Source organism: Seriola aureovittata, chromosome 1, assembly GCF_021018895.1.
Source record: "Seriola aureovittata isolate HTS-2021-v1 ecotype China chromosome 1, ASM2101889v1, whole genome shotgun sequence".
Taxonomy (NCBI): Eukaryota; Metazoa; Chordata; class Actinopteri; order Carangiformes; family Carangidae; genus Seriola; species Seriola aureovittata.
The window spans coordinates 790,967-818,767 of NC_079364.1; the positions used below are offsets into that span (position 1 = coordinate 790,967).

The 27,801-nt window shown below is 41.5% G+C and overlaps 1 protein-coding gene across 1 annotated transcript; it reads right to left on the reverse strand.

Moving 5' to 3' along the window:
- cngb1a (cyclic nucleotide gated channel subunit beta 1a) lies at positions 1-27,601 on the reverse strand. Its single transcript, XM_056376273.1, has 27 exons — positions 27,598-27,601; positions 27,261-27,346; positions 26,185-26,363; positions 25,821-25,862; positions 25,186-25,290; positions 23,885-23,899; positions 23,261-23,450; positions 23,082-23,115; positions 22,633-22,845; positions 22,134-22,284; positions 21,948-22,010; positions 21,713-21,861; positions 21,256-21,489; positions 19,969-20,177; positions 19,827-19,877; positions 19,622-19,708; positions 19,465-19,529; positions 18,112-18,234; positions 17,710-17,851; positions 17,151-17,310; positions 16,862-16,959; positions 16,509-16,592; positions 16,307-16,425; positions 15,694-15,840; positions 13,696-13,882; positions 12,380-12,579; positions 1-100 (listed from the first exon to the last, which is right to left on the reverse strand). The coding sequence occupies exons 1-27, from the start codon at positions 27,599-27,601 to the stop codon at positions 1-3; spliced, it is 3,237 nt and encodes a 1,078-aa protein (XP_056232248.1).
- Positions 27,602-27,801: the final 200 nt, after the last annotated feature.

Sequence of the window (27,801 nt, forward strand, 5' to 3'; positions counted from 1 at the left end):
TCAGACGAAGCTGAGTGAAGTTACTGTCCTGTACAGACTGATGAGCTCCAGCTGCAGACAGATGTGTCGAAGCAGGAAGCTGTAAAACATCTGGACACATCTGAGGATCCAGAGGTGAAACTGAGAGATGCTGAGATAATAAGAGATGATAACAGTGTTGAACTGACTGACCTCACAGGAAACACAACAACACAGAGACGTGTCCTTGGTCCTCTCTTTACTCAGAGACTCATTCATCTCTCAAACCACCGTCTTCCTCTAAACATCATTCTATAATTAATAGAAACACAAAGAATATTTCTAAAGTGTTTATTACAAATACAGGAAACATGTTTCCTGTATTTCCAGAGACGCAGAGGAAACATTTCTGTTTTCATAAATCTTCATATAATTTACATCATTCGGTTTTTTAAGATGAAACTCTGGAGTTCAAGTCTCCACTGAGTTCAGCCTTCACAACAAAACTTAAAAGTTTCTTCACATTTTAATAATTGTCTAATTCTGTAATTTCTGTCACATTTGTGGACAATAAAGATCATTATTATTATTATTATTATTATTATTGTCAAATTAGTATTGTTCATATTTGCCTGTTTAGGCTCAATGGCCTCAGTGTTTTATTTTCTCCTTAGTGTTTGAAAATTAAATAAGTCTCATTATCATTAAAATTGAAAAGCAAAATGGTGGTTAATAATCGATTATGACAGAATTTTTACGACCCTGTCGGACAACGAGAAAGTCTGACGTCACCTGTTTCATACATGATCTGATATTTAATCTATGAGAACTAAATTATTCCCATCATCACAATATATGAAACAGACAAGAATAGAATTAAATATTAATAAATATTGTTAATATTTTTAATTTATGTGACTTTTCTCACTTTGTTCCAGATCTGTCAGAAGTTTTGTTTATAATGAACACACATCTATAAATATCAACTGTTTCACTCTAAAATAATAATAAAATAATAATGATTAATAAATAGATAAATAAAACAATATCAACTATATAATAACTTAATGTTCTTTTTCATTTGTTCAGCTCAGAGTTTCATTAACTACACGAGGCTCCTCACGTTGTTTCTATTGTGTCTCACTGAGAGCAGCATCCAGCCAGACGCCCTGAGGCATCATGGGAAATCTGGCTCAACAGCTCCACCTGCTGGACTCATGTGACAGTCAGCAGCCGTCTGGTTTTAATCACACACGTTACATAACAGAGAGTCCCAGCTGAGAACACACACACACACACACACACACACACACACACACACACACACACACACACACACACACACACACACACACACACACACCACACACACCCTGATTTTCCAGTAACATTTTCTCTGCATTACTACAGTTCATTCAGTGTCTCTGTGTGAAGCAGGTCTTACATCATCATCATCATCATCATCACGTGTACACAGACGTTAGATTCGGTCGCCACACCCAAACACACCAATGGTTCTGTGACAGTCGGACAGTCACGTCTGACGAGTAAATCAGGTTCAGAAACACATGGAGAACATGAACCTGATCAGAAGACACTGATCCAACAGAAAAACACCTACAAACATCCATTCAAACCATTGGCGTGTTCGTCCGTCTCTCAAAACCTTCCCTCCTCCGTCTGTGTCTCAGCTCTGAGCTCACTGGTTCCGACTGAAGACGTAAACCTTTAGAAACTCCTCACAGACAAAGTTTCATGTTTAAACTACAGGCAGGTAAAACAGGGTCCAAGCACACGACACACCTGGAACCAAAGACCAAACAGAAAGCTGGATCCATTTGACATTTTATATAAATTATCTTTATTCATGAAGATTTTTCACAGTAATTTTTGCATATAAAGTTTAGTTTTGTTGATTTTAAAGTATAAAACTTATAATATTCTGTTTTTCTTATTGTGAACAAACCTCGTGTTCAGAGTCAAACCGACCGTGTGTCAGTCATGTGTCAATCTTTAAAAACTCCTCACGTATGTATAGCTTTATTTTTAAAAGACTCAGAAGGAAAAAGTAGTTTTTATCAATGTGACGGCCTCCTGCCTCTAAGGCCTGCTGTTGGGTTTTGTGTTGGCTTCTTTTGTGTTGTGTTGTCTTGTCCTTCCCTACAGGTCGTAGGTGGGGCTTGCCACACCTGGGTGGACCTGGCCAGTCCACAGGATATAAGAGCCGGCATTACTCCTCACACGCTCTCTGACCTGCACCACTATGGGACCTACCTGGCGCGGCTGCACGACTGCGCCCGCGATCCCTCGGCGCATTGTGTTTTGGTTTAGTTAATTTATTTGTTAGTTTAGTTAGTGTTTGACTATGGTCCAATTTCCTACTTTTATATTGTTTGTAATAAAATCATGTCGTTTTTGCTATGGAAACCGTACGTCTCCTCGTTTTTGTCATGGCTGTGAGCCAGGTCATGACATCAAACAAACAGGAGGATATAAAACATCTGTTGGGGACTATTTTCAGCGGCGGATTAATCCACACTTGGAGCTGTAGTTATTTAGTTAGTTCCCCATTAGACACTGTGTTGTAACAATAGCTTCCCCCTTTAATTCATACACAAGTCTCCAGTGGCATGAACATCCACATCGTTCACACTCACAATACACAACCAACTGAAAACTAAATCTAACACCTACAATGGCTCCATTTCATCACTTCGTTTTGACAATGTTGACAATTAAAGCCACAAACAGATAAGTGAGGTAGGGGTGTGTGTGTGTGTGTGTGTGTGTGTGTGTGTGACTGAGTCTAACAAACTACAGTGTTTACATGTAGAACATAAACCATAAATACTCTGATCTTGTATCTTCAGTAAATTCACCTACAGAACAAACTGAGGAAGAACCGGTTCTTTAAGACCCAGCAGACTCTGGTGTTTCGTCGACTCAGTGGAACAGGATTTAAACGTGGACGGATGTGGGCCGTGGGACTGGCACAGTTCATGACGGTCGTTAACATTAACCTCCTCTCATTAACTCTGCAAATAAAACACCAGGCACCACCCAGTCTCCACGGCCTCCGACTCTCATCGCAGCTCCATCATGTTAACGACGCTGCAGAGTGAAGCTGTGAACTCTGCAGCAGACGACAGGAGCAGGAACAGTTCATCGCTCTGGTTCAGACTAAACGTCTCAGCTTCTATTGGACTGTGATGAAACGTGGTTCAGACTGTTTCACATTTTCTTTTCAGGTCGTCCGTCTCGTTCTCGTGGACACGATGTCTCAGAAACACGATGTCTCAGAAACACCTCGACAGAGCTTCTTCAAATTTGGCTCAAGCGTTCACTAGGACTCAAGGATGAACTGATTCCATTTTTGTAGCTTAAGGTCAAAGGTCAACCTGAAACTAGTCTGAGTGGAGGAGGCGGTGATTCTAGTTTATGATTTGAAGCTAAAGAGTTTTCCTGAATCTAATTCTAACTCATAACTGAGTTACTGACTGATTATCAATTCATCTCAATTACTTGTTTAACTCATTAAATGTCTGATGATTATAAATCAGTTCATTTAAATGTGAAAAAAAAAAAAGATTGAAAAAATGTTCATCTCAAACTTCACAACCAAAATATTCACTTCACCGTCACGTTAGAGAAACTGGAACCAAGAAATGTTTCAGACAGTAAATCAATCAAAGAAGTTCCAAATTAACTTCCTGTAATTGATTTATTACAACTTTAGATAACATGTGTCCCCACCCCCACAATATTAAGACTGGAGGCTGCTGTCAAAGTTCAGCTCTTCTTTTTATCATAAAAACTATACATTTATAAATTCACACCCTCAAGGTTAAAAAAACTTCTCAGTTTTCACTCACAAAAAAACAAATATCTGGTCCCTTAACATTCAGATGAACTCTCAGATTCACCTCCTTCATGCTCCTCAATCTGAGGCTTTTCCCACAGCTCTTCACCTCCTCCTCCTCAAACTCTGAAGAACTGACTCTGATTATCAGGCAGTAAATCACATTTCCTCAGATAAGACTGAACCTCGTGCTGCTGCATTCTTCTCTCATCAGATTTATTCCACATCTCAACTCCTGACTGGGGCCGTGGTCTCCTGGTCTCCCTTTCATAAGACCAGTGAGAACCGGCGGACAATCACCAGTGTTACTTCCATAATTATTCATACGTTATTTTCAGCAGTGGGAAGGACAGACTACCTGTTTCACAACTTACTGGGTCTAACTTCAACATTTACCCAACGAGTCAGCACCAAACCAGCCGTCAGGATTTCTGGAACTTTGTGATGTCACAACAAAGCAGTCACCAAGCCCCGCCCACCTGGACCCACCATCCAAACCTTGCAGGATTTGGTTTCTCTGAGTGTTTTTACCTGAAATTTGCTATATTTTTATTGGATCACTCAGAAAACAGTCAGCCAATCAGAAGAGAGGCTCAGAGCCTCCTCTCTTCTGATTGGCTCACCGACCTGTTGTTACTAGAGCTCCAGAGAGAAGCCTGAGAGAGGAGATGTAAAACTACACTGAGATGGTTTTTATATCTTCTGATGGATCAACTTCAAATAAAACACAGAAGAAGACGAAACATGGAGCTTTAAGATTTGAGTCTTTGAGTGTGAAGATATCAGAACCGATACATTCCTGTACATTTGGTCTAATTAGTTTTTTTATGTTTATTAATAATTCATTTAGACTAATACAACTTCCAGGTAGAGAGAACTTAGTCCTCTGTGGAGGATTTTGTCCTGCGACCAATCGATTGGTTGAAGCGGACGATTTCAGTCGACCATGATGAACAGTCCTACTGTTCACTGACACCTACAACCTGAACCGACTGACAAACAGCCCGAGTCCTGACGCAGTAATGAGCTCTGACAGAGGAGAAACAACAGAAAACCAGAACAACATTAGCTCGAATATCAGCAGCTCAGGCTCAGACCCTGAACTCAGCAAACACTCAGTTAATCTTTAATGATCTGAGAGTGGCTGCAGTGACTGAAGCTGCTTCCTGAAACTGACTGACTGCTGCTGGTATGTGTTTGTTACAGAGACACTCTGTCCTTTTACCATGTAAAGCAGAAACAGCTGCAGCAGAGGAAACACTGATCAGAGAGGAGCTTCAACAAACCCACGTTAATCAGAGACCAGTGAACTCATCACATTGTTACTGTGTGTGACGTGAAAATACAGATTTCAAACACGTGTTTATCAGGAAAATGTCCCGCTGCCTGAAGACTGGGAGGAAGTGAGTGTGCAATGTAATGGCCTGTTAGCTTAGCCATTAGCCTAGCTGCTCCTCTGCAGCTGACCAGTGGTTAAACAGCAGTTGCGACAGACTTTGACTGACTCTTATAACAGACTCCAGATGGACTGAGTCTAAATTCACCTGTTGCACAAAGCAGTTTAGTTCTTGACTGTCCTAACTGTTCTGACTGTTCTTGACTGTGGTGAAAGGAATTCTGGGTAAACTTTTTTTCAAAATAAAAAAAATGGCCGACCGAGGAACGGCATCCAACCGCTGAGCTCCATTTACCCTTCAGCAGAAAGTGTTTGTCTTTAGGAAGAATTCAACAGTTACAAGGAAGTTTTACTTTGGAAATTCATCAAAGACAGACCCCCCCCCCCCCCCCATGAGAGCGAGACCCCCCAGACTGAAAGTGACACGAAACGACTTCAAATGACAACAACAAAGGACAAGGCTTTTCAATTTTGCAGCTTTCAAACTAAAATCCTCAGTTATCTGAAACACAGGGTCGAACACGGCCTTCGGCCCCTGAGCCTGTTCCCATTATTTCACAGTGTAAATATGAATCTGTTTCTGTCTGTGCTGATATGTTGTTACACATCAGCCTTTATAATTTATTAGTTTAGCTTCACTCGACATTAATCAGATTATTATGTTTCACAACAAGAAGTCTATAAAAAGTTTAAAAACTCCCTCAGATGAAAATCAAGTGTTAAACCTCGTTAACGTCCATATGATGTTTTTATATAACACAGACACATGAGGATGAAATAATCATCAACTCCATGACTGAGTGTGTCCAGCTTGACCTGCAGTGAACCAATCACAGCCTCATAAACACAGATTCAGGGTTTCATACGTCACAAACCTCAGGAACCAATCCTGTCAATTTGTGGGGATGGGGGGCGGGGCTAAATACACCTGAAACCTTGTCAGTACAGACAGAGAGTTAGCATTATCACAACCGCTAACACTGTGTCAGCCACTGAAAGTTACAAGCTAACAAACAACATAAACAAATAAAAGATGCTAACTGTGCTAACGGTTCTGACCCGTCTGCTAGTCTCTGGTTCTGGTCTCAGACTGAGGCTCAAACATGAGGCTGAGTCTCTCTGATGTTTCCTCCTCTGACCATCTTGATGCTCTCTGCTCTCTCACCTGTCCACCTGGAGCCAGCAGGTGGTGGGCGGGGCTCAAGGCCTGATGCAGAGTTTCTCAGTGAGGAAGACAGAGTGGATGAGCTTCAGACCCAGTTTTTTATGTGTATAAATCATGTGAAATTAAATATAGAGGATTTCTACAGAGTTTAAAATATGTCTGGAGGAATTTTGCCATTTTTTCTTTTTCTTTTCTTTCATTAAGAGACAAAGAACCAGACTAAGGAGTTTAGCTGCTGCTGCGTCCACGTCAGTGAAACATCAGATCAGTTCAGTGATGTGGCTGCTGCTCTGCCTCAGTGATAAAGGAGGGAAAAAACAAAAAACCTTGAACTTATTTATAGAAAATCTTCTGTGCAGCGGTCAGCCTGAGCAGACTCCACCCTGCAGGCCGGCCGCCTCCTCAACCAAACACACTGATGTTACTGTCATCATCACTGCAGTGATTCAACCCACAACACTGCAGACGGACACACACACACACACACACACACACACACACACACACACACACACACACACACACACACACCACAGCATGAACAGGAAACTAGGGAGTGTGTCTGTATCCCAAATGTCCTCAGGATGACAGGAAAAACCCATAAATCCTGCAGTGTGAGGACGTTCAGCAGCTCCCCACTGCTTCACTGTGTTCTCTAAAGTTTAATCTTGGTTTAGGATTAAGATTAGGATTAGATCTGGGTTTAACGTTAAGAGTCAAGGAATGAAACTTCTCACATGTTCACCGTCTGCTCTCTGAAAGACTGATTTACTGACACTCCAGTCGTCTGAATGTCACGTCACTTTATCTCCAAGACATCAACAAGAAACAGCTTTGTCTGCAGTGTTAAATACTCACAACGATTATCTGAGCTGATCCAGTTTAGTTTTTTTTTTTATCTTAAAGCTCCAGTCACACCAGTGACGGACACAAGTGGCAAAATATCACAGTTAATTCAGTTCATGCACTGAAACTGCCACAATTAGATTCACTTGCAACGGTGAAATCCACTAAATCAGTTGGCAAAAATATCATATTAGCTGTATTGTACCATTTACTTACATCTTTCTAATAATAATAATAATAATAATAATAATAATAATAATAATAATAATACAAGTACTTTACAAGCAAAAAGTAAAACCAGATAAAAGAAAAGTCCAAAGAATAAAAGGTAATAAAAAGATCAAATCAACATTATACAAAAACATCTGACAGGAAGTGAAAAGAGGAAAATAAAATATGCAAAAACACTAATTAGGGATAAAACAATTTAAATAAAACATGTATCAGACATCAACAAAGGCTGAGACAAAGAAATATGTTTTAAGAAGAGATTGATACGTGAGGATGTCAACGAGGACTCTGAGGGACTGTGATGGACAACTGTCTCAGTAAATGATCAAAAAATGAGCTGCAATGATTAGTTGATTAATCTATTTGCCACTCAACAGAAACTATATTGATGATCGATCAATCATTTAAGTTATTTTTCAAGCTAAATGACCAAACATCTGATTTGTCATCGTCTTATCATGAGGTAAACTGAGTGTTTTCAGGTTCAGGACTGTTGGTTGGATAAAATAAGACAATGAACAAAAACGCTATCACAATAAAATCACAATAAAACGCATGATTAATGTCAAATGATCATTTATTTAAGTTTAAAGGCTGATTTCAACAGTCGACAGACAGCTGAGGGAGAAAAGTCAAAACTGTTTCTGAATCTAAAACCTCTATCACTGTGATCTGATTCTAAACCTGGAAACTAATTATACCAAACGATTATGTCGCATTATCGTGATAATTATCGATATCCTCAGCCCCATTAAGACGTCACCGTGGGCTCTAATTGTTACATTAATATTACAGACAGAAAAACGAACTGATAATGAAGATGTTTGTTGGCAGCAGCTCTGTCTGATGAGGTTTTACATTAGTGCAGTATTTCCACGATGACAGGTTGAATTATTAGATTAATATCTGATTAAAGTCTGTGACAGTTTTATTAACATTTGATTTCTCTGTTTTTCTCTGTTTGTAAATTAGTTTTGAGCTTCTGGGAGAAGTCAAAGGACCGGATGTTATTATTTTATATTATTTTATAACTAAATGTATTCAGTAAATGTCATTGTGTTTGAGTGCTGCTATTGTGATCACCATAGAGACAAACACGTGTGTGTGTTTGTGTGTGTTTGTGTGGACCAGGTGAGGCCGGAGCTCTTTTGTTGGGGCTGAAAAGAGCCGTGGAGCGGTGGAAGCTGCTGGACGGCCGCATGAAAAGAGCCAGAGGTGAATCAGATCTGCACTGTTTGACACTTTCAGCCGCTGGTTCATTTGAAGGACAAACGGCAAACACACAAACACTGACACGGTCCGTCCAGAGAACCGGAGGGAGCAGAGTCCCCGTAAACCACCAAAAACCAGAGTCTGTGCCGCGAAAAAAGTGTGAAGGAATCAAAAAGTTTGAAGGAACCAAACTTTTCCTTACCTCTGGTCCCGAGCAGCGACTCCTCTCCCTCCTCTTCCTCCCGCTCTCCTCGCCCTCTGCTCGCAGTAAATCCTCCCAGCTTCGCTCGGGTAAAAAGTTCAGTTGTTAAAACGTGAATTAAAAGTTTAAACTCGCGGTTTGTCTCCGGTTTTCCAGCGGCCGAGGATCCGTGTGTGTCGCCCCGCCGCTCAGCTGCTCTCCGCCGCTAAAAAGTCAAGACTGCTGTCTGTCTGAGCTGCGTTCACTGGCTGTCGGAGATCTGGGGACGGAGTGTGCTGAGCGCGCATGGTCGAGGAAAAAAAAAAAAGTAGTACATTTAAAGAAACGAGGGCGGGATTTGTAGGACTGACCAACAAAAAGCTGCAAAGACTGAAAAAATGTGAAAAAAATGTTTTTCATAAAAGTCCCAAAACTCGCGTGTAGATGAAAACAATCTCACGTTTACAGACTTTTTAATCTGGTACTAAATCATACTTTATATAAAAGCTGTCAATAAAAACGCCCTTTTCTAATCTTTAGTCTTTAGCCACCTATTTCCAATATTTTACTCTGTAAAATGACCAATTAATCAAATATAATAAAACAACATGCAGGAAATCCCTGGGTGTGCAGTTGGTGGATACTGCTCTCCTAATAAATATTTATGATATAACATTTAGAAACCCCATTATCAAACCACTTCAAGCACCAAACAACAAAAAGTCCTGCACATAACTTTCCCAAAGAGCTCAGAGTTACATGTGGATCCTGAAGGCAGCATCACTTACACTTCAGACATGAAAGACGCAAAAACCGAGACACCACCTCCCTGGTTTGATTCAAACAATGAAGCAGTTTCATTATAGAGAGTGAAACATTGTTAAATAAATAATAAATAAATAAATCATTATTGTGACCTCGACCTTAAGAAAACAGTATTTGACTTGGAGAATTCTGGGACATTTCTTACTATATTAATACAGTTCACCTTATGTTTGATATTCCATATTATGGTATCGTATTACTCTTAAATGTAATTTACTTTTCTTCTGCTAAACACAATAAACAAAGCCTGCCTCTTCACTTGCTGCAATATTAGTTTACAACACTGGTTGTGGGTGCTATATGTTCATTGCTTGTAATTTAATTGCTCTTGTTCAGTGTCTATTTTATTTCTACTTTTTATTTTTATGATATAAATATATATAATTATTATTATTATTATCATTTTCATTATCATTTTTTCTATCAATCTCTTTCTGTCTCATGGTTGTTAGACAAAAATGCAGGGGACTATTTTTTACCTTTTGTCTGCATTTCAAAAGACACACACACACACTCTCTCTCTCTCTCTCTCTCACACACACACACACACACACACACACACACACACACACACACACACACACACACACACACACAGACACCAGCTCCATTTGAAATAACTTTATTTACAAACTGTTTGTACATGTTACAGCGCCGTCATCACTCCAGTAGAAATACATGAAATCTTCCTGGTGTTTAACGTACAGCAGCAGAGCAGCTCTATGAGCTCCGGCAGATATGTGGACTTACACGTTTCTTCTTCTATTCTCAGTAATCAGCAGTGATAATGAAGCTTCCTGTGTCCAGCAGCAGCTTTCAGCTCTGCATTGTTTCTGCTTTCCCGCCTTTTCTTGTTTTCTGTCTTTCCCCTCAGCTCAGACTGACACAATGAGAGCTTCCTCTGCTTCCTGAAGCTTTTCCTGATTTATATATATACACACACACACACACACACACACACACACACACACACACACACACACACACACACACACTCACACTCACACTCACATACCATTTCCATACTTGGGAGGTACTACAAGTCTCCCTGCAGCTCAACAGAAAGCTCAGCGGCGCCCTCTAGCAGCAATAATGATGCAACATACCTACATTGGCAAATCATGAGGCTATAAATATTTATGACAAAGTATTTTTTATAGTTTTAGAGCAAATTCTTTGGAAAATGTTCTAAATAAAACAATGTGCGTGACTCCAGGTTGTTATTCTGTGAGAAATATTTCCCCGATATCTCCATAATCTGACAGAGTGGATTATTGTCTCAACACTGTGAATTTCTGTGTCAAAGTTTTACCAAAGTTGAACTCGACGCATCAGATTATCCACAGATTTACGTCACCCACAATCCAATCCACCAATCACAGTGATTCCTTTGAAATCAGTTTTAAATCCAGCTGTTGATGGACCTTTTAACCCAGGAGCTCAAACCAGCTGACCCTTTAACATTAAACCTTGTCCTGGCCCTAAAATGAACCCTGATCAGATTGAAAACTGGTCCTCACGCACAGATGATCCTCAATGACCTGGAAACTGCTGGAGTTAAATCATTAACGGTCATTAGAGCTCCGTTTGTGTCCGACAGTTATTGAACAGTTCACAGTGGAAACAGGAAACAACAGACCGATCACAGTGGATGGAGAGAGACAGTCGTCCTCACACAGCGTTCAGCAGATTCATCAATGAGCACTACACAACATTTACTGACCACTAGCATGAGACCAACATATGATCAGTCTCATTTTATACCAGTAAAAACAAACAAGACGTCATCATCATCTCTATTCAACATGAAGCTGCTTCTAAAGTTAAATCAGCTCAGTGAAGGCCACAGTGAGTCAGTGGCTGTGCTGAGAAGCACCAAAGCTGCAGAACAGAAGCTGGGGATTCTGGGAAATTAAGTTTCATGAACACATGATCTGTGATTTTAACAACAGACTCTTATTTTGTTGGTTTTCACTGGTTTTCTTCAGTGTTTGTCATTAAGCTTCCTCCCATGAGGGGAAACAGCGCCCCTCTGTGTTCAAATGGCTGGTGAGTGTCAGTCAGTGTGTGTGGTCAGACAGAGAACTGCAGCCTGGCTGAGGTCTACCTGAAACATCACTGATGAGGATCTCTGAGCTGCCTCTGGCCTGTGACCCTGATGTTTAGATCCCCTAAAGATCCAACAAAGATCCCCAAAAGATCCTCTTGAGATCATGTTAAGATCCCTGAAGATCCCTGAAGATCCTCAAAAGATCTCCTAAAGATCCCCTGAATATCCCCAAAAGATCCTCTTAAGATCACGTAAAGATCCCTGAAGATCCCTTGAAGGTCCTCGAAAGATCCCCTAAAGATCCCTTTGCAGATCCCTTTACAGATCCCTTTACAGATCCCCTAAACATCCTCTAAAGATCCCTAAAGATCCCCTTACGCTAATGAGCTAATCATGTGAGGAGGGAGAAAACATGTTTTCATTTACAGAAGAAGAAATAGAGAAAAGTTTGTGAGACCAGAATGCACTGAGGCTTCTTGATTTTCTCTCCACCTCCACTTCAAACCCCCCTCCCCTCTCTGGAGGTCGGTGAAAGGCATTCTGGGAAGCAGAGGGACTCCTTTTACTAGAAGACGCAGCAGGTGGAGAAGGAGCAACATCTGCCCCCTCCCCCTCTCTCCTCCTCCCCTTTCTTCTTCTTCTCCTCCTCTCAGTGCTGCTCCTCCCCTCCCTCCCCCGGGACCACCTCCACACTAAGCACCTCCTCCCCTTGATGTCGCGGCGTCATCCTGATGAGGACGGAGCTGTCGGCCGTCTCCGCCACCGTGTCGTCGTCGTCCTGAACCGGAGCGCGAGGAATCGGAGAGCGGCGGTGCATCGGCGAGGGAGGGGGGAGCGGAGAGATGGAGGATGGAGCCTGGGGGGGAGGGGGGGCAAGGAGGAGATGGAGGGGGGGGTGGAGGAGTGGATGAACTTTTCTTTTTCTTTCTTTCAGTTTTTATCACCTTCCTTTCTTTCTTCCTTCCTTCCTTCCTTCCTTTCTTTCTTCCTTCCTTCCTTTCTTTCTTTCTTTCTTTCTTTCTTTCTTTCTTCCTTTCTTTCTTTCTTCCTTCCTTCATTCCTTTCTTTCTTTCTTTCGTTCTTTCTTTCTTTCTTCCTTCCTTCCTTCGTTTCTTTCTTCCTTCCTTCCTTCCTTCCTTTCTTCCTTCATTCCTTTCTTTCTTTCTTCCTTCCTTCCTTCCTTCCTTCCTTCCTTCCTTCCTTCCATGCAGACCGAATCATGTGATCAACAGCCATCAGAACTTATTTTTTTGATAAATTATTTTAAACTGTGACTGAAAATCCAGCTACACAAACTCTCCTTGGTTTTTCATTTGAAAGTTTAAAGGTCTCTCTGAACAAATATTCATATTGATATTAATATAAATATTTATATATATATATATATATATATACTGTATATGCTATATTTATACCTGATAAAACTATATATAAAACAGTATTCAATAGGTGACAATGTCCTTTTAGTTTCATGGGTCTGTACAGTGATAACAGTAAACAGATCATTAAATTAAATCTGATTTGAAAACATCAACAAACTGAACTGAAAACTGAAAACTGAAATTTAAGTTTCAGTTTAAGTGTTTTTTCTATATTTTCTTTATGTAACAGGAAAAGAGTTTTAAAAATCCCTGAGAGTCTCAAGGATGAAGCTTCTTTTACAGGATGTGACTCGTTAAAAAAAGTTAAAGTTTCATTCTGTTTTAAAAACAAACAGGAACATGCCGATTATTTCAACAAACTCAAATATTTTCATTTCATATTATTCATCTTTTGATGAGAAAATATATTTATTATCCCTCGAAAACGCTGCTTCATTTTAATCTGTTTGTTTCTTCTTATTATTTATTTTATAATTAATTTATTTTACTGACAGAAAAAAAACAAAACAAAGTTGCTTAAACTGAAACTTCTGTCAGTGAACAACAATAAATATTATAGAAAATATTCTGTGTGTGTGTGTGTTTTGTACCTCTCCTGTGCTCTCAGACGGTTTGTAGGTCTTCTTCAGTTTGGCAAAGGTTCCCTCCAGTCCCGCCTGCTCCGTCACCTTCAGCGCTGCCTTGAACATCTCGGGGGTGTCCGGTCTGGGGGGGATGACCTCCACCTCTTTACCTTCTTCCTTCTCATCCGGCTTCTTGTCCTTCGTCAGCATCTTCCTGCACAAACACAGACACACGGTGACGAGTTAAAGGGAAACAGACGCCCAACGTTTCCAAACTGGAAACACAAACGTCCCAACAATTTAAATCAAAAATTAAAAAAGGGGAATCTGACCTACAAAGACTGTGAATCTACAGAGGTCCCGTACCAACACCCACAGCACCTCCAGCACCTCCACCCACTATGGTGCAGCACCATGCCCTGACCCGACGCTCCGACTGTCTGCATGGAGAACTAGAGCGAGCCGAGTGAGGGGATTAAGGTGAATCTAATCCAGGTCAGGACGGAGGAGGGATCATACGACGGAGACGGAAGGAGAGCAGCCGCATCAAACACTTTGTTCTGCATGTGTCGGCCTCATTATATATATATATACAGTATATATATATCATTGTTGTTATTATATATATCATATTATGTATGTATATATTTATGCATTTTCTGAGTTGAATTGTGCTTATCGTGTGTTTGAAGGTGTTTTTTTCTTGTTATTATCATGATAAATGAGGTGATTTAAAGGTGTGGTGTGCCCTTTAATTGAGCCGACAGGTGAAGAGGTGTTCACGAGAGCGGAGGGGCAAACAATTTCCAACCGTACAACTTTGAAACAAAGGCGACTAGATAATATTCCTTTATTAAACCTGCAGCTTCACAGCAGCAAAGTGACAGAACAAGATAGAAAAACTGCAAAACGTCTGCTTTTGTAATTATTTTTTAATTTTCTCAAATTTGATCATTTATTGAATCGATGTAAATCCTTCTAATTTAGGATTTTAATTGAAATTGAAATAATTATTTTTGATTTGTCTTTGGATTTATTATCTATCCAAATACTTAGAAAGATAAATAATAGACAATAATATAATATGTACAATTTGATATAAACTAAATTTTACAAAATAACAGCATATGAGGAAAATCTTCTCTCGTCTTTTCTCATGTTTATGAGTGTCTTCTTTTCTTCTAGCTCGCTCTTTTATTCCATGAATAAACACTGAAACATGAAGACGCTCCTGATCGTCTGTCTGAACGACGAGAATTAAACGAAAGAGATTCATTCTTCCGAGAAGAAGGAAACGCTCTGCTGCTTTCTCGTTTTGATGAGCAAACAAAGAAAGACATCAGCTGCTGAAACGTACGAAATAAAATCATGTGTTCACAGGAATAAAATGAACAACTGTGGGCTTTTGATTATTATTACGGATTATTATTGCAGGTTTATTAAACGTGATATTTCCACTTTAACTCGTCGTTGTTGAAGGAAAGAGATTTATATTCACAGAACAGCCAGAGTTGATGTAACCAGGTGACGTTAACACAAACAGGAAACACAAACAGGAATGAATAACAACATGGAGGCCGACAACGTGCAGCCTGTGAAATGTGTACACATTGAACTCAACAACACGAACATCTGGCTGCTGCTAACACCTGGAGGAGCCCATATTGATCTGTAAGTATTGATCTGCTGCCTAAACATATTATGTTATATTTGTGACAATGTTGGTTTTGTTTTCATTGTAAGTTAATATTGTTTATTTTTTTACGTCGAGTTATTTTAATTATTGTTGTTTTGTTTTTTAAGTGTGATTTTAATAATTGTTTTTTTGTTTGTATGGAAGCCGATGAGGATCCAAATAAAGAAATACAGAAATAAAAAAAATAAAGAAAAAAATTAAATAAAGAAATAAATTATTTTTTAAAATTAAAAAAAAAGAAAGATAGAAAGAAATTTAAAAAAAAAGAAAGAAAAAAAAAGAAAAAGAAAAAAAGAAAGAAATAAATAAAGAGTGTGGCTGTGTCTTACTTCGCCTTCTTACGGAGCAGTTTCTGGGACTCTGGGTAGTGGACCAGGATCTCTGCCAGGTCCTTCTTGTCCAGGATGAAGAGGTTGGCGAATCCGTGCGCCTTCACGTTGGCAGTACGTCGGTTGCCTCCACCTCCTGCCAACAAGCTGACCAATCAGAGAGAGGAGAGAGAAGTGATGTGTAACAGTGATTTAAAAGGTCTCAAAGGTCTTTTCTTCTTGTTGTAAATGTTTATAATCAGTTTGTAAAAGGATTCGGGTCCAGATGTGCTGCAGCTGTTCTCCATAAAGTCAGAGATTAGAGTGTTATAACTGATCAATAAAGCTTTAGTAAATGATTTATTGATGATGTTAATTACAGTTTATTAACTCTTTATAGAAAGTGTTGTCATTTGTTCATGTTTTCCTTCATTCTATTATTTGTTCATTTATCCTTTCAATCATTAATTCATTTATTCAGTCATTTATTCATGCCACTGTGACCACAAACATGTCACCACCAGTGTATTGATCTCCACAGTTAACTCAGAGTCCCCCCCCCCCCCCCCCCCCCCCCCGCTGCCCCACATACAGATTTTAATTGGCTAACAGGATGACAGGAAGCAGCTCTGACCTGATCTCTCCAAACACCGAGCCGGCTCTGATGGTGACAAACACCATCTGCAGGTCAGGACCGCCCACCACCTGCACCTCCCCCTGTTTGATGATGTACATCTCCCTGCCGATCTCCCCCTGAGACACACACAGAGGCCAGGTGAACACACACACACACACAGGTGTAACAGGTCCACCAGCGCACTCAGGTGTGTTCTCACCTTCTTACAGACGAAGTCTCCGGGCAGGTAGACGACGGACTTGAGCCTCGTCAGCATGTCGAACACCATCTGTCTGTCACAGCCCTGAGAGACACAACACACACACTCATAACTCACTCTGTGTGCATGTGCGTGTGTGTGTGTGTATGTGTGTGCATGTGTGTGTGTGTGTGTGTGTGTGTGTGTGTGTGTGTGTGTGTCTGTGTATGTGTGTGCATGTGTGTGTGTGTGTGTGTGTGTGTGTGTGTGTGCATGTGTGTGTGTGTGTCTGTGTATGTGTGTGCATGTGTGTGTGTGTGTGTGTGTGTGTGTGTGTGTGTGTGTGTGTGTGTGCATGTGCATGTGTCTCTGACCTGGAACAGGGCGACTTTACTGACGATGGCGTAGTTGACGTCCACAGCGATGTCCAGTCTCATCTTGGCAGGAAGTTGCACCAGCAGCTCCTGTTCATCTGCAGAGGAAACATCACAACACATGTACATGAACTACACACGAGACGTTCAGGGACAAAGGCTTTCTTTGAGTTTGCTGCTGGTCACTGTTTACAGAGAACATGGACTATAAACCAGTTTAGTGTATGAATTGGAGACGGTTAACTGGAAGCCTTCATTAATATATTTATAATAAGCTCCTCCTTCTTACCCAGCATGCCCTGGCTCTTCCAGGTGTAGTCGTACCAGGTCTTGATGCGGTTCTGGACTTCTTGGGGGATGTTATAGGAGTTCATGTACTTGGCGGTGCTGTCCATGCAGGCGCGGTAGTAGTTCTCTCCGGCTGTCGCTGCGCCGACCACGTCTCTCATCTGAGAACAGAGTCAGAGCAGAGAGGACCAATAATCTGATTTTATCTTTTACGTTTTGAATTTTATTTACTTTTTATTCTGTTCAATCATAAATAAAGTTCTAATTATTATTTAAAACAGGGGACAGAAATCCTGAGCGTGTTTCTGAAAGCACAATGTCGGTGAAGTGACAGGAACCAGAGGACTGAGCTAAAGATATATTATGACACTGTATGAAGTAATGTGTATGTAGGTCTATACTGTATATGTGTATCAGTATGTACTGTATATATTATTTATTTATTAACTTTCTTATTTTTATTTACTTCGTTTGTTTCTTTGAACGTTTTTTTTCCTTATTCAATCAATCAAAATCAGTCCAACCATAAAAACTCACAGCGTCTCAGAGGAACCACTGACCTGACCAATCATGATGGAAAACGCAAAGACGCCAACGAAATAGTTGATGAGCTGGAAGCAGATCTCAAAGACGGTGGTGGGGTCCGGCAGACCTCCGATGGTGATCAGCGTCTTCACGGCAAAGTAATAACAACGAATGTAACTGTAGGAAAAAATAAGACAATTGAGTTTTGAGAAATTACAACCTACAGATTTTATAAGAAGGATTTTGTCACTTAAAAAATCGACCACTTTGAAACTGTAAAAATCACCATCAGATCTTTTCTCAGATGTTTGAAAACCCTTCGACACAGATGATTTATATCTGTCTTTATAACAGCTGATATTGATATCTGTGTGTATTCAGACTTGTACAGACTGAGTTTCATGTATGTTCATCTATAATCACGCATCGTCTCTTACGCGTTGCCTTTCCCGTTGTAGACCCACTTGGTGGATCCCAGTCCTTCGTAGTCTGAGCCCCAGTAGAAGAGACAGGCATTGATGTGCAGAGAGTACAGCAGGTAGGTGGAGGTCCGGATCACCCTGTCACACAACAACAACAAAAACAACAACAACATAAACATCAACAACAACAACACAGGGAGAAGATTTAACGACATGAGATGTGGGGTTCCTCAGGGATCAATTGTAGAACCTGGACTTTTCTGTTTTTTGATTCTGAAATGACGCAAAATTTTCTAAACGTCCACCAGAGTGAAACTTAACTGTTGATGATTGGTCAAAAGGCTCAGAGAGAGAAAGTCCTCCTCTCTCTACACTGACATAAATAACGAAACCGACACTCTGGAAACTGGTCTTTCCATCCGCCATAACCTCCACTGATCCAGAGGAGGAGAGTTGATACTACGCTTGTTTTGAAGTTCCTGTGCTCCTACCCTCCAACAAAAGACACAGATATATCACCACTCAAACACCATGTAATACATATGTGTGTTAATTACTATGGATTCATGTGCAGGTGTTTAGTAGCTGTGTCTCAATTCAGAGGCTTCATCTGAAGACTGACTATGTCACAACGGCACGATTAAACTGTCAAAGGCTCCTTCCTTTCCTGGAAAACCGAGGCTCCAACAGGTGGATCCTTCGTGGTCCTACATGTCCCAAGATTCATTTCACGCCGGTAATGAAAGCAAACAGCACCGACAGAGAGTCTGAAGATCACACTGTTAAATGTAAGTATTGTGTTTCAGCTCAGTTCAACAGCTAACAGTACAACGGTTTAAACCAAGAGACTTAAAACAAAAAGTTATGTGTTGTCAAGGTTGCTAGGAAACAGGATCGGTGCTTTGCGACTTCATAGTCTACGAAGGTTCACAGCTTTTATATTCACTGCTGCCACTTTTATTTTCCTGGTTTTTATGCTGTAAAGTAAAAAAACTACCAGACCAGCAGCTGGTTCATGAGTCATCTTTGGGTCAGGTACAACGTGGACTACTGGCCTCATGTGTGTTCTGACTGACTGTGTTACCAAAACTAATGAACATCTTGATCGCTTTTTTTGTTATATTTAAATATCTAATTATACATATTATATTATTATATTATTTATCTTTTTGAAGTTATTGATCATTAATCATTTTGCAGTTTCTCTTTCTTTGCTCTGTCACTTTGCTGCTGTGAGACAGTAAATTTTCCCCCCGTAGGACTAATAAAGGAATATCTTCTCTCTTATCTTGAGTTCATGAAGCTCCTGACTGATGTTTTCATAAAATACATACGAGACAAACCTTGTACCTGTGTTTGGCTCCTCACCTGTAGATGTAGGCTTTCTTCATCACAGCCTCCATCCTGTCGTTGAACTCAAAGAAAACCATGTACTGAGAGAGAAGACAGGAGTCAGCTGTTCATCACGTTCACCTTCACAAACACTCGGCAGCATGAACGTCTGTATGAAGTGAAGTATCCTGACCTTCAGCAGCCGAGGGAACCTCAGCAGAGAGTTCACTCCGGTGAAGAAGTAAAATATCTCCATGGGAAACAGACTGATGATGTCCATCTGGAAAACACAGCAGACACTCTGATCAGTGGAAACAACTGTGAGAAGAGAAAACTACAAACTGAAGCAGGAAGAAAGTGTTTTCTATATATCCTATATCTGACAGGTGTGCTCTCACCTTAAACCTCTCTGTGGTCATGTAGTTCTCTCTCATATCCTTCTTATCACACTGTAACACAAAAGCTCCAGATTAAAAAAACGCTCTCTTCATTTAAAGAGATAAAATCCAAAGTGTTTTTCTTCCCGTCGGTGTCACTAACCACGATGTCTCCTCCGCGGACGAACTGCAGTCTGGGCTGGAAGATCAGGATGTCTGCGATGTAGATGAAGTCGCAGGTGTAGTCGGCCAGCAGCCACAGGTGGATGTTCTCGGGCGTCTGGTAGGGGAACGCCCAGCGGACTGGGATCAGCCACACGTTCCAGTTCCAGGCCGCCACCACGAAGAACAGCCAGATCACGTAGATCAGGTCTATGGAGGCAGAGAGTCAGATCAGTCTCCATCAACAGATTCAGTTTATCCATCAACCTTGTCATGTGACAGGAAACCATCCAATTCTCACTTTGGAAAAGCTGAAACAGAATTATTTACATTTTCAATGGAAAAAATCAATTATCAATGTGTGTCGATCAATTAATTTAGAAACAAACCAGTCAGTTGATTAACAAACAAGATGAACGTGTACTGTATTAAACAGTTTGTATTTTTGTAATATCAATTTATATCAAAAAATAAATAAATACATTGTTAATGCGGAGAAATGAAACCTACATTTCCATGATAAACCTGTCTACTTCCTGGTCCCATGTTTTCCTCTGTGTTGATCCATAAGAAGAAATAAAAACCATCTCAGTGTAGTTTTACATCTCCTCTCTCAGGCTTCTCTCTGGAGCTCTAGTGACAACAGGTCGGTGAGCCAATCAGAAGAGAGGAGGCTCTGAGCCTCTCTTCTGATTGGCTGACTGTTTTCTGACTGATCCAATAAAAATATAGCAGATTCAGGTAAAAACACTCGGAGAAACCAAATCCTGCAAGGTTTGGATGGTGGGTCCAGGTGGGCGGGGCTTGGTGACTGCTTTGTTGTGACATCACAAAGTTCCAGAAGTCCTGACGGCTGGTTTTAAGGCTCAGTTTCTGAATACAGGCTGTGTGCATTTCTCTGTGGACTGAGGCTTTGATACTTTCACAGTATTAATATAGAAGCTAGAGCTGATCTATAATCACACTACACATGGACACAGACCTTTACACTGGAGGAGCTTTAAACATCAGAATATTGACTCCAACTCTATTTAGTCATCACTTACTAAGTCTTGGAGTCGTTACTCATCACTGTTACTCCCATTATCTACCATATAAATATAATTATAACACTATTTTTTATTGCAGCACAAACATACTTCTTTTTTTCTTTTTCTTCTTTCATTGCAGTTATTAATGTTTTCTTTTTCTTTCTCTCTTTTCTAACATTTGCATTTTCTCTTGTTTCAGTCTTAGAGAAATATCTCTTTAAGGAAACTGTAGTTCAGCTCTTGGTCTCGGCGCTCACCAGTGAAGGGGTCGATGCTGGAGGGGAAGCGATACTCCACGATGGCTCGGAGCCAGTCGGGCATCAGGGGAAGTTTGGGCAGTTTGGGAAGTTTCACAGGGTGTCCTAAAAGTTCAAAACTGAACCCCAACTCTTCTTCTTCTTCTTCTTCTTCTGCTGCAGCAGGAGCCTCTTCCTTCTTCTCCTCCCCTGGTGGAGGTGGGGGAGGAGGGGGAGGTGGAGCTTTGGTTGGAGCTGCAGAGATCAGACAAAACTTGCAAGATAATTCTGTATTTTTAGAGCATTAATTAGATGGTTCCATCCAGTGAAAGTTTATATAAAGGAAACTTTTATAGGAACATCTGATATTCAGTGTTATTAAAGTTTGAGTTCAACATTCATTCGTTGTTTTGACCATGAAAACAGGAAAACACATAATCAGACACATAATCAGAAACATAAACATGACAACACGTACAGGCTGAGGGACTCTCCCCCTCAGACTCATCCGGGTCCACCAGCCGGTCTCTCTGCCACTCTGTTCGACCTTTAAACAGCCTGACGAGCTCAATCAGACGGTCCTGGATCACGACGCTACCAACACTGGCGGCTGACAGAGGACGTGTCCTGCAGGAGGACAACAAGAGGATAGTTTAACATGCAGGACGGGGCGAAGGAGGTAGAGGACAGAGTGTCTGTGTCATTTCTCTCACTCTTCATCTGCAGTCAGCAGGTCTCCCTGACTGGACCAGGCCTTCAGATCCTCAGCCGCTTGACTGAGAGGGACACAGCAGGAAGACATGAGGACGTCAGTGAAAATGGAAAAACATGGATCATGTGTCAAGGTGTTGTGATATTTACAACGCCCCGTCAGGTGTGGAAGATTACACGTCTGTTACCTGAGTTTCGACAGCTCCATGTCAGGGACAGTGAGAGTCATGGACTCCAGTTCTGGGGTTGTGATAATTTGGGGGATGTTCCGGCCTCTTCCCGGATCCACGTCCTGCACCTTCAGCAGCGGAGCTTCACCCAGACTCCGCCCACAGCTCCCTGAGGACCAGAGCAGAAGAACAGCTGCTGGACGTTTTCCAACAAACACCGCCAACAGTTCCAGCAACGAAGCCAAGCCAAGCACAGCACATACATCCACTGCTGTTAAGATCACCTTGGTGGTTAGCTGTTAGCTGGTGGTGAAGCGGTGAAGCGGTGCAGAGCAAGATGGGGGTGATGATGAGGAGGAAGTGGGATGTTCGGGGACACCTCAAGGCACAAGGGTTTGTTTGGCACGTTCAAGGTTTGGATTAAACAAAGTTAAAAGTCTATGAGGTTTCTCTAAGGGTCTGTGGGAGGAGGGTGGGGCTTAGGGCTGCTGAGGATGCTGGGAGTTAGAGGTAATGCGTCTGAGGTGGCTGACGATGCTCATGCAGCACTGTTCGGTGAGCTGCGACAGCTCCTGGGTCAGCAGGGCGAGCTCCGGCGGCAGGGTCGGCATGGATAGCTTGGGGGGGTTGAGGTTATGGTCATGCATCAGCTTCCTGCAGCTCTCCAGACACTCAGCAGCGTGAGGCAATTGAAGCAGGAAGTTCTTTATCGGAGAGCAAATGTCAGGAACTGGACGGAAAAACAGTCAGAGTCAAAAGGAGAACTTCACAAGATCCTGGTGGAACCGATCAGTATGTGGTTACAGAGACCACCCAGAAAGAATCAGGGACACTAAAGACTGAACAAACAAGTTGATTTTCTTCTCTCAATCCATTATGGAAACAACTTTCTAACTATGATCTATGCTGCTCCGTGTGGTGATGCTCAAAATAGCTGTTCTGACAAAAATCATTTTGAGCTCTCACCTCCACATCCATCGTCCTCTGCTGCTTCGTCATCCTGAAAGAGGAGGAAGAAAATCAAACAAATTAAATCTGCTTCAGACCAACAACCTTCAGCTGTGATGAGGACGACATATCAGAGAAAAACACCCTCTAGCCAGAGTACAGGAGCCTCTTTGATTCTGTTTCATAAAGAGTTTCACCTGGTCTGTGGTGATGGTTGGGGCCCCTGGAGCTTCTGGTTGTTGGGTGACCGGACTCTCCAGGTCTCTCCTCTCCGATGCTGGCTCCACATCTGTTGATGATGGAGTGACTTCCTCTGCTGGTTCAGATTCAGTGGGTTGAGTCTTGGCCTCAGCATCATCTGCAGCTGGACAGACATCCAGTAGGGACCTGGTGAAGAAGGGCAGGTGTCAAGAAAACCCCCTGAAAATCTGCAAAACTGATTCTACTTCCACTTCCCTGGTGTTCACAGGTGGAGGTGGAAGACATGGTTTGCCTCCCTGTATGGCTGTTAATATTTGTTCACAAACAGTAGGAGGTAAAATAAAACTTAGAGGAGTTCAAGTCAAGATAAAGGTGAAGCTTGAGGTTTGCTGTACAGTGACATCCTTAGAGCCCCTGGGGGAGGTATTTGGTATTTTTCATTGTGTCAAAACAAAGTCAGGGAGTATCTTAATGCATATCTTACAGTATTTACTATATGAAGGTGTTGTAGGAGCAATGAACTGAAAAATGTTGGCAATAAAGGTTCAAAAACTCTATTGAACACATAATATCTGGTCTGGTAAGTAGCTGTTATACTGGTTGTAAAAATTCCAACCTACCTTTTGAAGTCGGCCCTGATTCACAGAGGAAAAGTTGGCAAACAGCAACACAAAATAAAATTATATGTAATCACGACACTGTGGTAAGGGGCAAAACTTGAAAAGAGGCAGGCATGCAAACTGTTTGGGCACAAATAAACTATTTAGAGCCAAAGTCCTGCCCCAGTTCCTGGCTAACCTGAAGCTAAGAAAGCTAAGCTAAGATAAAGTGACAACTCAACTAGACTCAGTTTGAACAGCTTGCCAATTCACCAAAGATCTAACAAGATTGATGTAGTTAAAACACCAACCAACACCCACTCTGTTGTGCTCTGATACCAGAGGACCACATGTAGGTCTCACCTCCAGTTAGCAAAACTATTTGCTTTGGTTGATTTGGTTGATGGTTGGAACATAGATCGCCTGGTAAATGAAGAATTTCACCCTCGCGCTCGTCTGCATTTTCTCCTTTGTTCTCTGGGAGGACGAGGCAGAGCTACAAGACATGGAAGAAACCTTGCCCTTCTCTTTGACCGAGGAAGCAGCCAAAACCAAAAGGATCCACAGTAGGTGCGAGGTGCCCAGGATAGATGAGATTTTCCTAAAGGGGTCCACAAATTATTGGTCAGGGACTGTTCCTGTGGAGTGGTACACTGTACCAACCAGAGGGGTGGTGGTACCTGTTTTTAATTTGTGTGTCTTTATTCCCCCTTTCAGAAAAAAAATGTCGTAGGACGTTTGAAATGAGGCTCCGGCCAATTCCATCCTGACTGTGGAAGAGGGGACCAGGACTTGCAAAGACACTTGAGGAGTCATGGGAGTTTACTCATCCACTCCACTGAGTCCACTGACTGCGTAGCCCAGGATGTCTTATAGGGAAGGTACTGTGGAGTGCAGGGCCGTCTGAAACTATCCATCTGATAAAGGTAGTGAATCATCCCAAGTTTCATTGTGATTTCTACAGATAAAATTTCTTGGTGCAGGACAGAGTCCAGTTTTCACAGGGACCCTCTAATAAGAAGAAATACCAGCTTGGAACAGGGCAGGACTTCAGCTCGCTCTAACAAGCACAGAAGATACGATGGTACCAAAGTACAAGCTCTTACTGCAAGCTTATGCACAGGAAGTAGCAACCCATACCACAATGTGTTGAGATCTTAGAGTTTCTTACCGAACTCTACAAGAGGATCAAGTAATATAAATAATAGCTTCATTGGTGATGTTGATTTTACCAATCAGATCTAACTCATCAGTGGTATGGAAGCGTCCTGTCATCTTTCCGTAGCGGGGGGAGGCCTTCATCTAAAAATGGCCGAGCTTACTCGTCAGGTTTTTTGTCTTCCTCAATATTTTCCACCGTTACTTTATTTCCCACAGGACTTGTATTGTCTGTGCTGTCATCACTGTCCTCCTGCAGGTTCTGCAACCTGAACGGAGTGCAGCAAGGGACAAACAAGATGGAGAGCCCCTGTCAGACAGTTCAGCTCATTGTTTTCAGAGAGAAATTAGTTGCTATAGGCAGCAGCATCAGACTCGAGCAGACAGCAGGTGAGAGGATCTGGATGTTCAGCTCTAACTTTGCCAGCAGAGGAAGCTCTAACGCAGAAGGTGCATAATTAAATACAGTGACTGGGAGTGTTACAGCAAATCATAATTCATAAGAGTAGAATGGGTTCAGCCATTTGGTCAGTTTGTCTGTATGTCAGTGACGATTACATGTTGGTCTAAAAGAGTGCTTCCATTTGCTGAAAACTAAATTTCAGACCCTTCAAGTAATACTCCAACCCAAACCCTCAGAGTATCTAACCCCTCAGAATCAGACAAGAAGATAGTACAAAGATACAGATGTCTGCCAAAAGAAAGTAAAACTCAACATAAAGTGTTAAGTAATGTGTTGTATGTAAGTATAAGAGATAGCAGCAGGTTGGTGGTTTAAGTTTCATGAAGATTGACTTACTCTGGGTCGTCCTCGTTCTCCTCCTCCAGGATGTTGGGCAGTCTGTTGAGAACAAACCGCAGGTCAGTTACTGGAGGACGTGTCAGATCAGTTGGTGCAGGTGATTTGGAGGTGTTTTTCTCTGGGATACTTGTAGCATCTGTTGTATTATGAATCTTAAAAATGAATTTTGTCGAAAGTTCAGCTTTTCTTCAAACAGAGAAAAATTCCTCCAGTGAAGTGAGATACTTCAACTTGTTCACAGAGCACTGCAGTAAAATACAAGAAAGAAGGGTCTTTCTTGTCACTTCCTGAAAGGTTGACAGTCTGGAGACGCAGGGGTCTGACTGGACAGTATGTCGATGTGTGTGTTTATGTGACTTACTGCTCATTGGACTCTGGCAGCGTTTCTATGACGATCTTTGCTGAATGCTCGACCTCCAGCTGGCGGACTGCCTCCTCCGCTGCCTTCATAGCCATCTCCTCTGCGACACGGGCCGCCTCCAGACGGTCCTGCTGCAGTCTGTACGATAAGGAGGAGCTCAGACATTCGGCGAAATTAGACTTTTAAATAAATCTAAATAAAAGGAAGACAAAAACCAGCCTAAAGACCTACAGGTGTTCCATACATGCTACAGATCCTATGACACCCTACAATAACAAAGGCCTGTGGTTACTGAGAAAGCTCACTCTGAACCAAAGTGTTGGACAGACAGAACAACCGGCAGTTATTTTCATCTTCAAAGCCCTTATGGGACAAAATCAACAAAACAGAAGAACAAAAGGAAAATAGAGTAAACTAAGCAGAGACAGTTATCGCCAACCTTTCCATCAGTGGAGTCACTTGCTCCATCTGGATCATTGCATCTTCTCTCTGCAAACAATCACATTGAAAAAATCTCTGTTGAGTATAATCTAAATACCTAAATACCCCGATACCCTCCAAAGCACCATGGTACCTACATTGGTACTGCTTGGTGGCCCTTGAAGTACCATACTGCCTACTGTGCTACAACCATGATGCCCTTCAAAGGGTCATGGTATCTCTATGGGACTTGTCCTGGTCTTAAATGTCAACAGTAGCATTTCCAAAGGTACAAACAGCATGGTATGCCTCTTAGTGATATTGTTTCTATTCTGGTACTACCATAATAACCTTGGAAGTGTCAGTTCTTACTCTGGTACTACCCCGATACCCTCCAAAGTACTACGGTACATAGCCTTGTACTAGTTTGGTGGCCCTTGAAGTACCATAGTGCCTACTGTGCTACAACCATGATGACCTTCAAAGGGTCATGTTGCCTATGTTGGTAAATGCGTTAACATGCACGTCAACAACTACGCTATTGTAAGCATGTTAGCAAAGCCATGTAGACAATATGCTCAAAGCAGAGGTTTTTCTGAGAGTGATCCTGAACATTACTTCAAAGCTGGGACAAGATGAGTCCTTGTGAGACTCACCTCCTTCTTGTGCTGCTCTGCGTCCTTGTCCCCGTCCTGTTCGATGTCCTCGAGGACCAGGTCTGTCTTCTTCTGTGTGATGCTGACTGAATGTCACATGGCAGGAAGAGCATGGCTGAGGATTATCTGTGTATCTGTCTTTGAGTGTCTTATAAACTGCATGTATTCACTACTGACAACTCGAGATTCATGTCACAGGCAATAGAGACGTGAAGTTTATGGTTATTTAATGTGTATTTGACACTCTACTGACAGATGGATTCATCTGTTTTGAATCTTAAGAAATACAAGGATGAAAATGAAAATTTTTCAGACATTTAATATTTGTTTGATAGACCCATGATTGATTAATTGATTGATTGGTTGATTCCTATTCCATGAATTTTCAGGTTTACAAGCCAACACAACAAAAACACTCAACAAAACACTTTTTTTTTTTCCCAGTGAATGTCTTTATTTTCATGAATTCAGAGCAAAACGCTGTAATGAGTTGCAATGTCTGCACTGAGGTAGCTGCACTGAGTTAGCTGCCTTTATATCA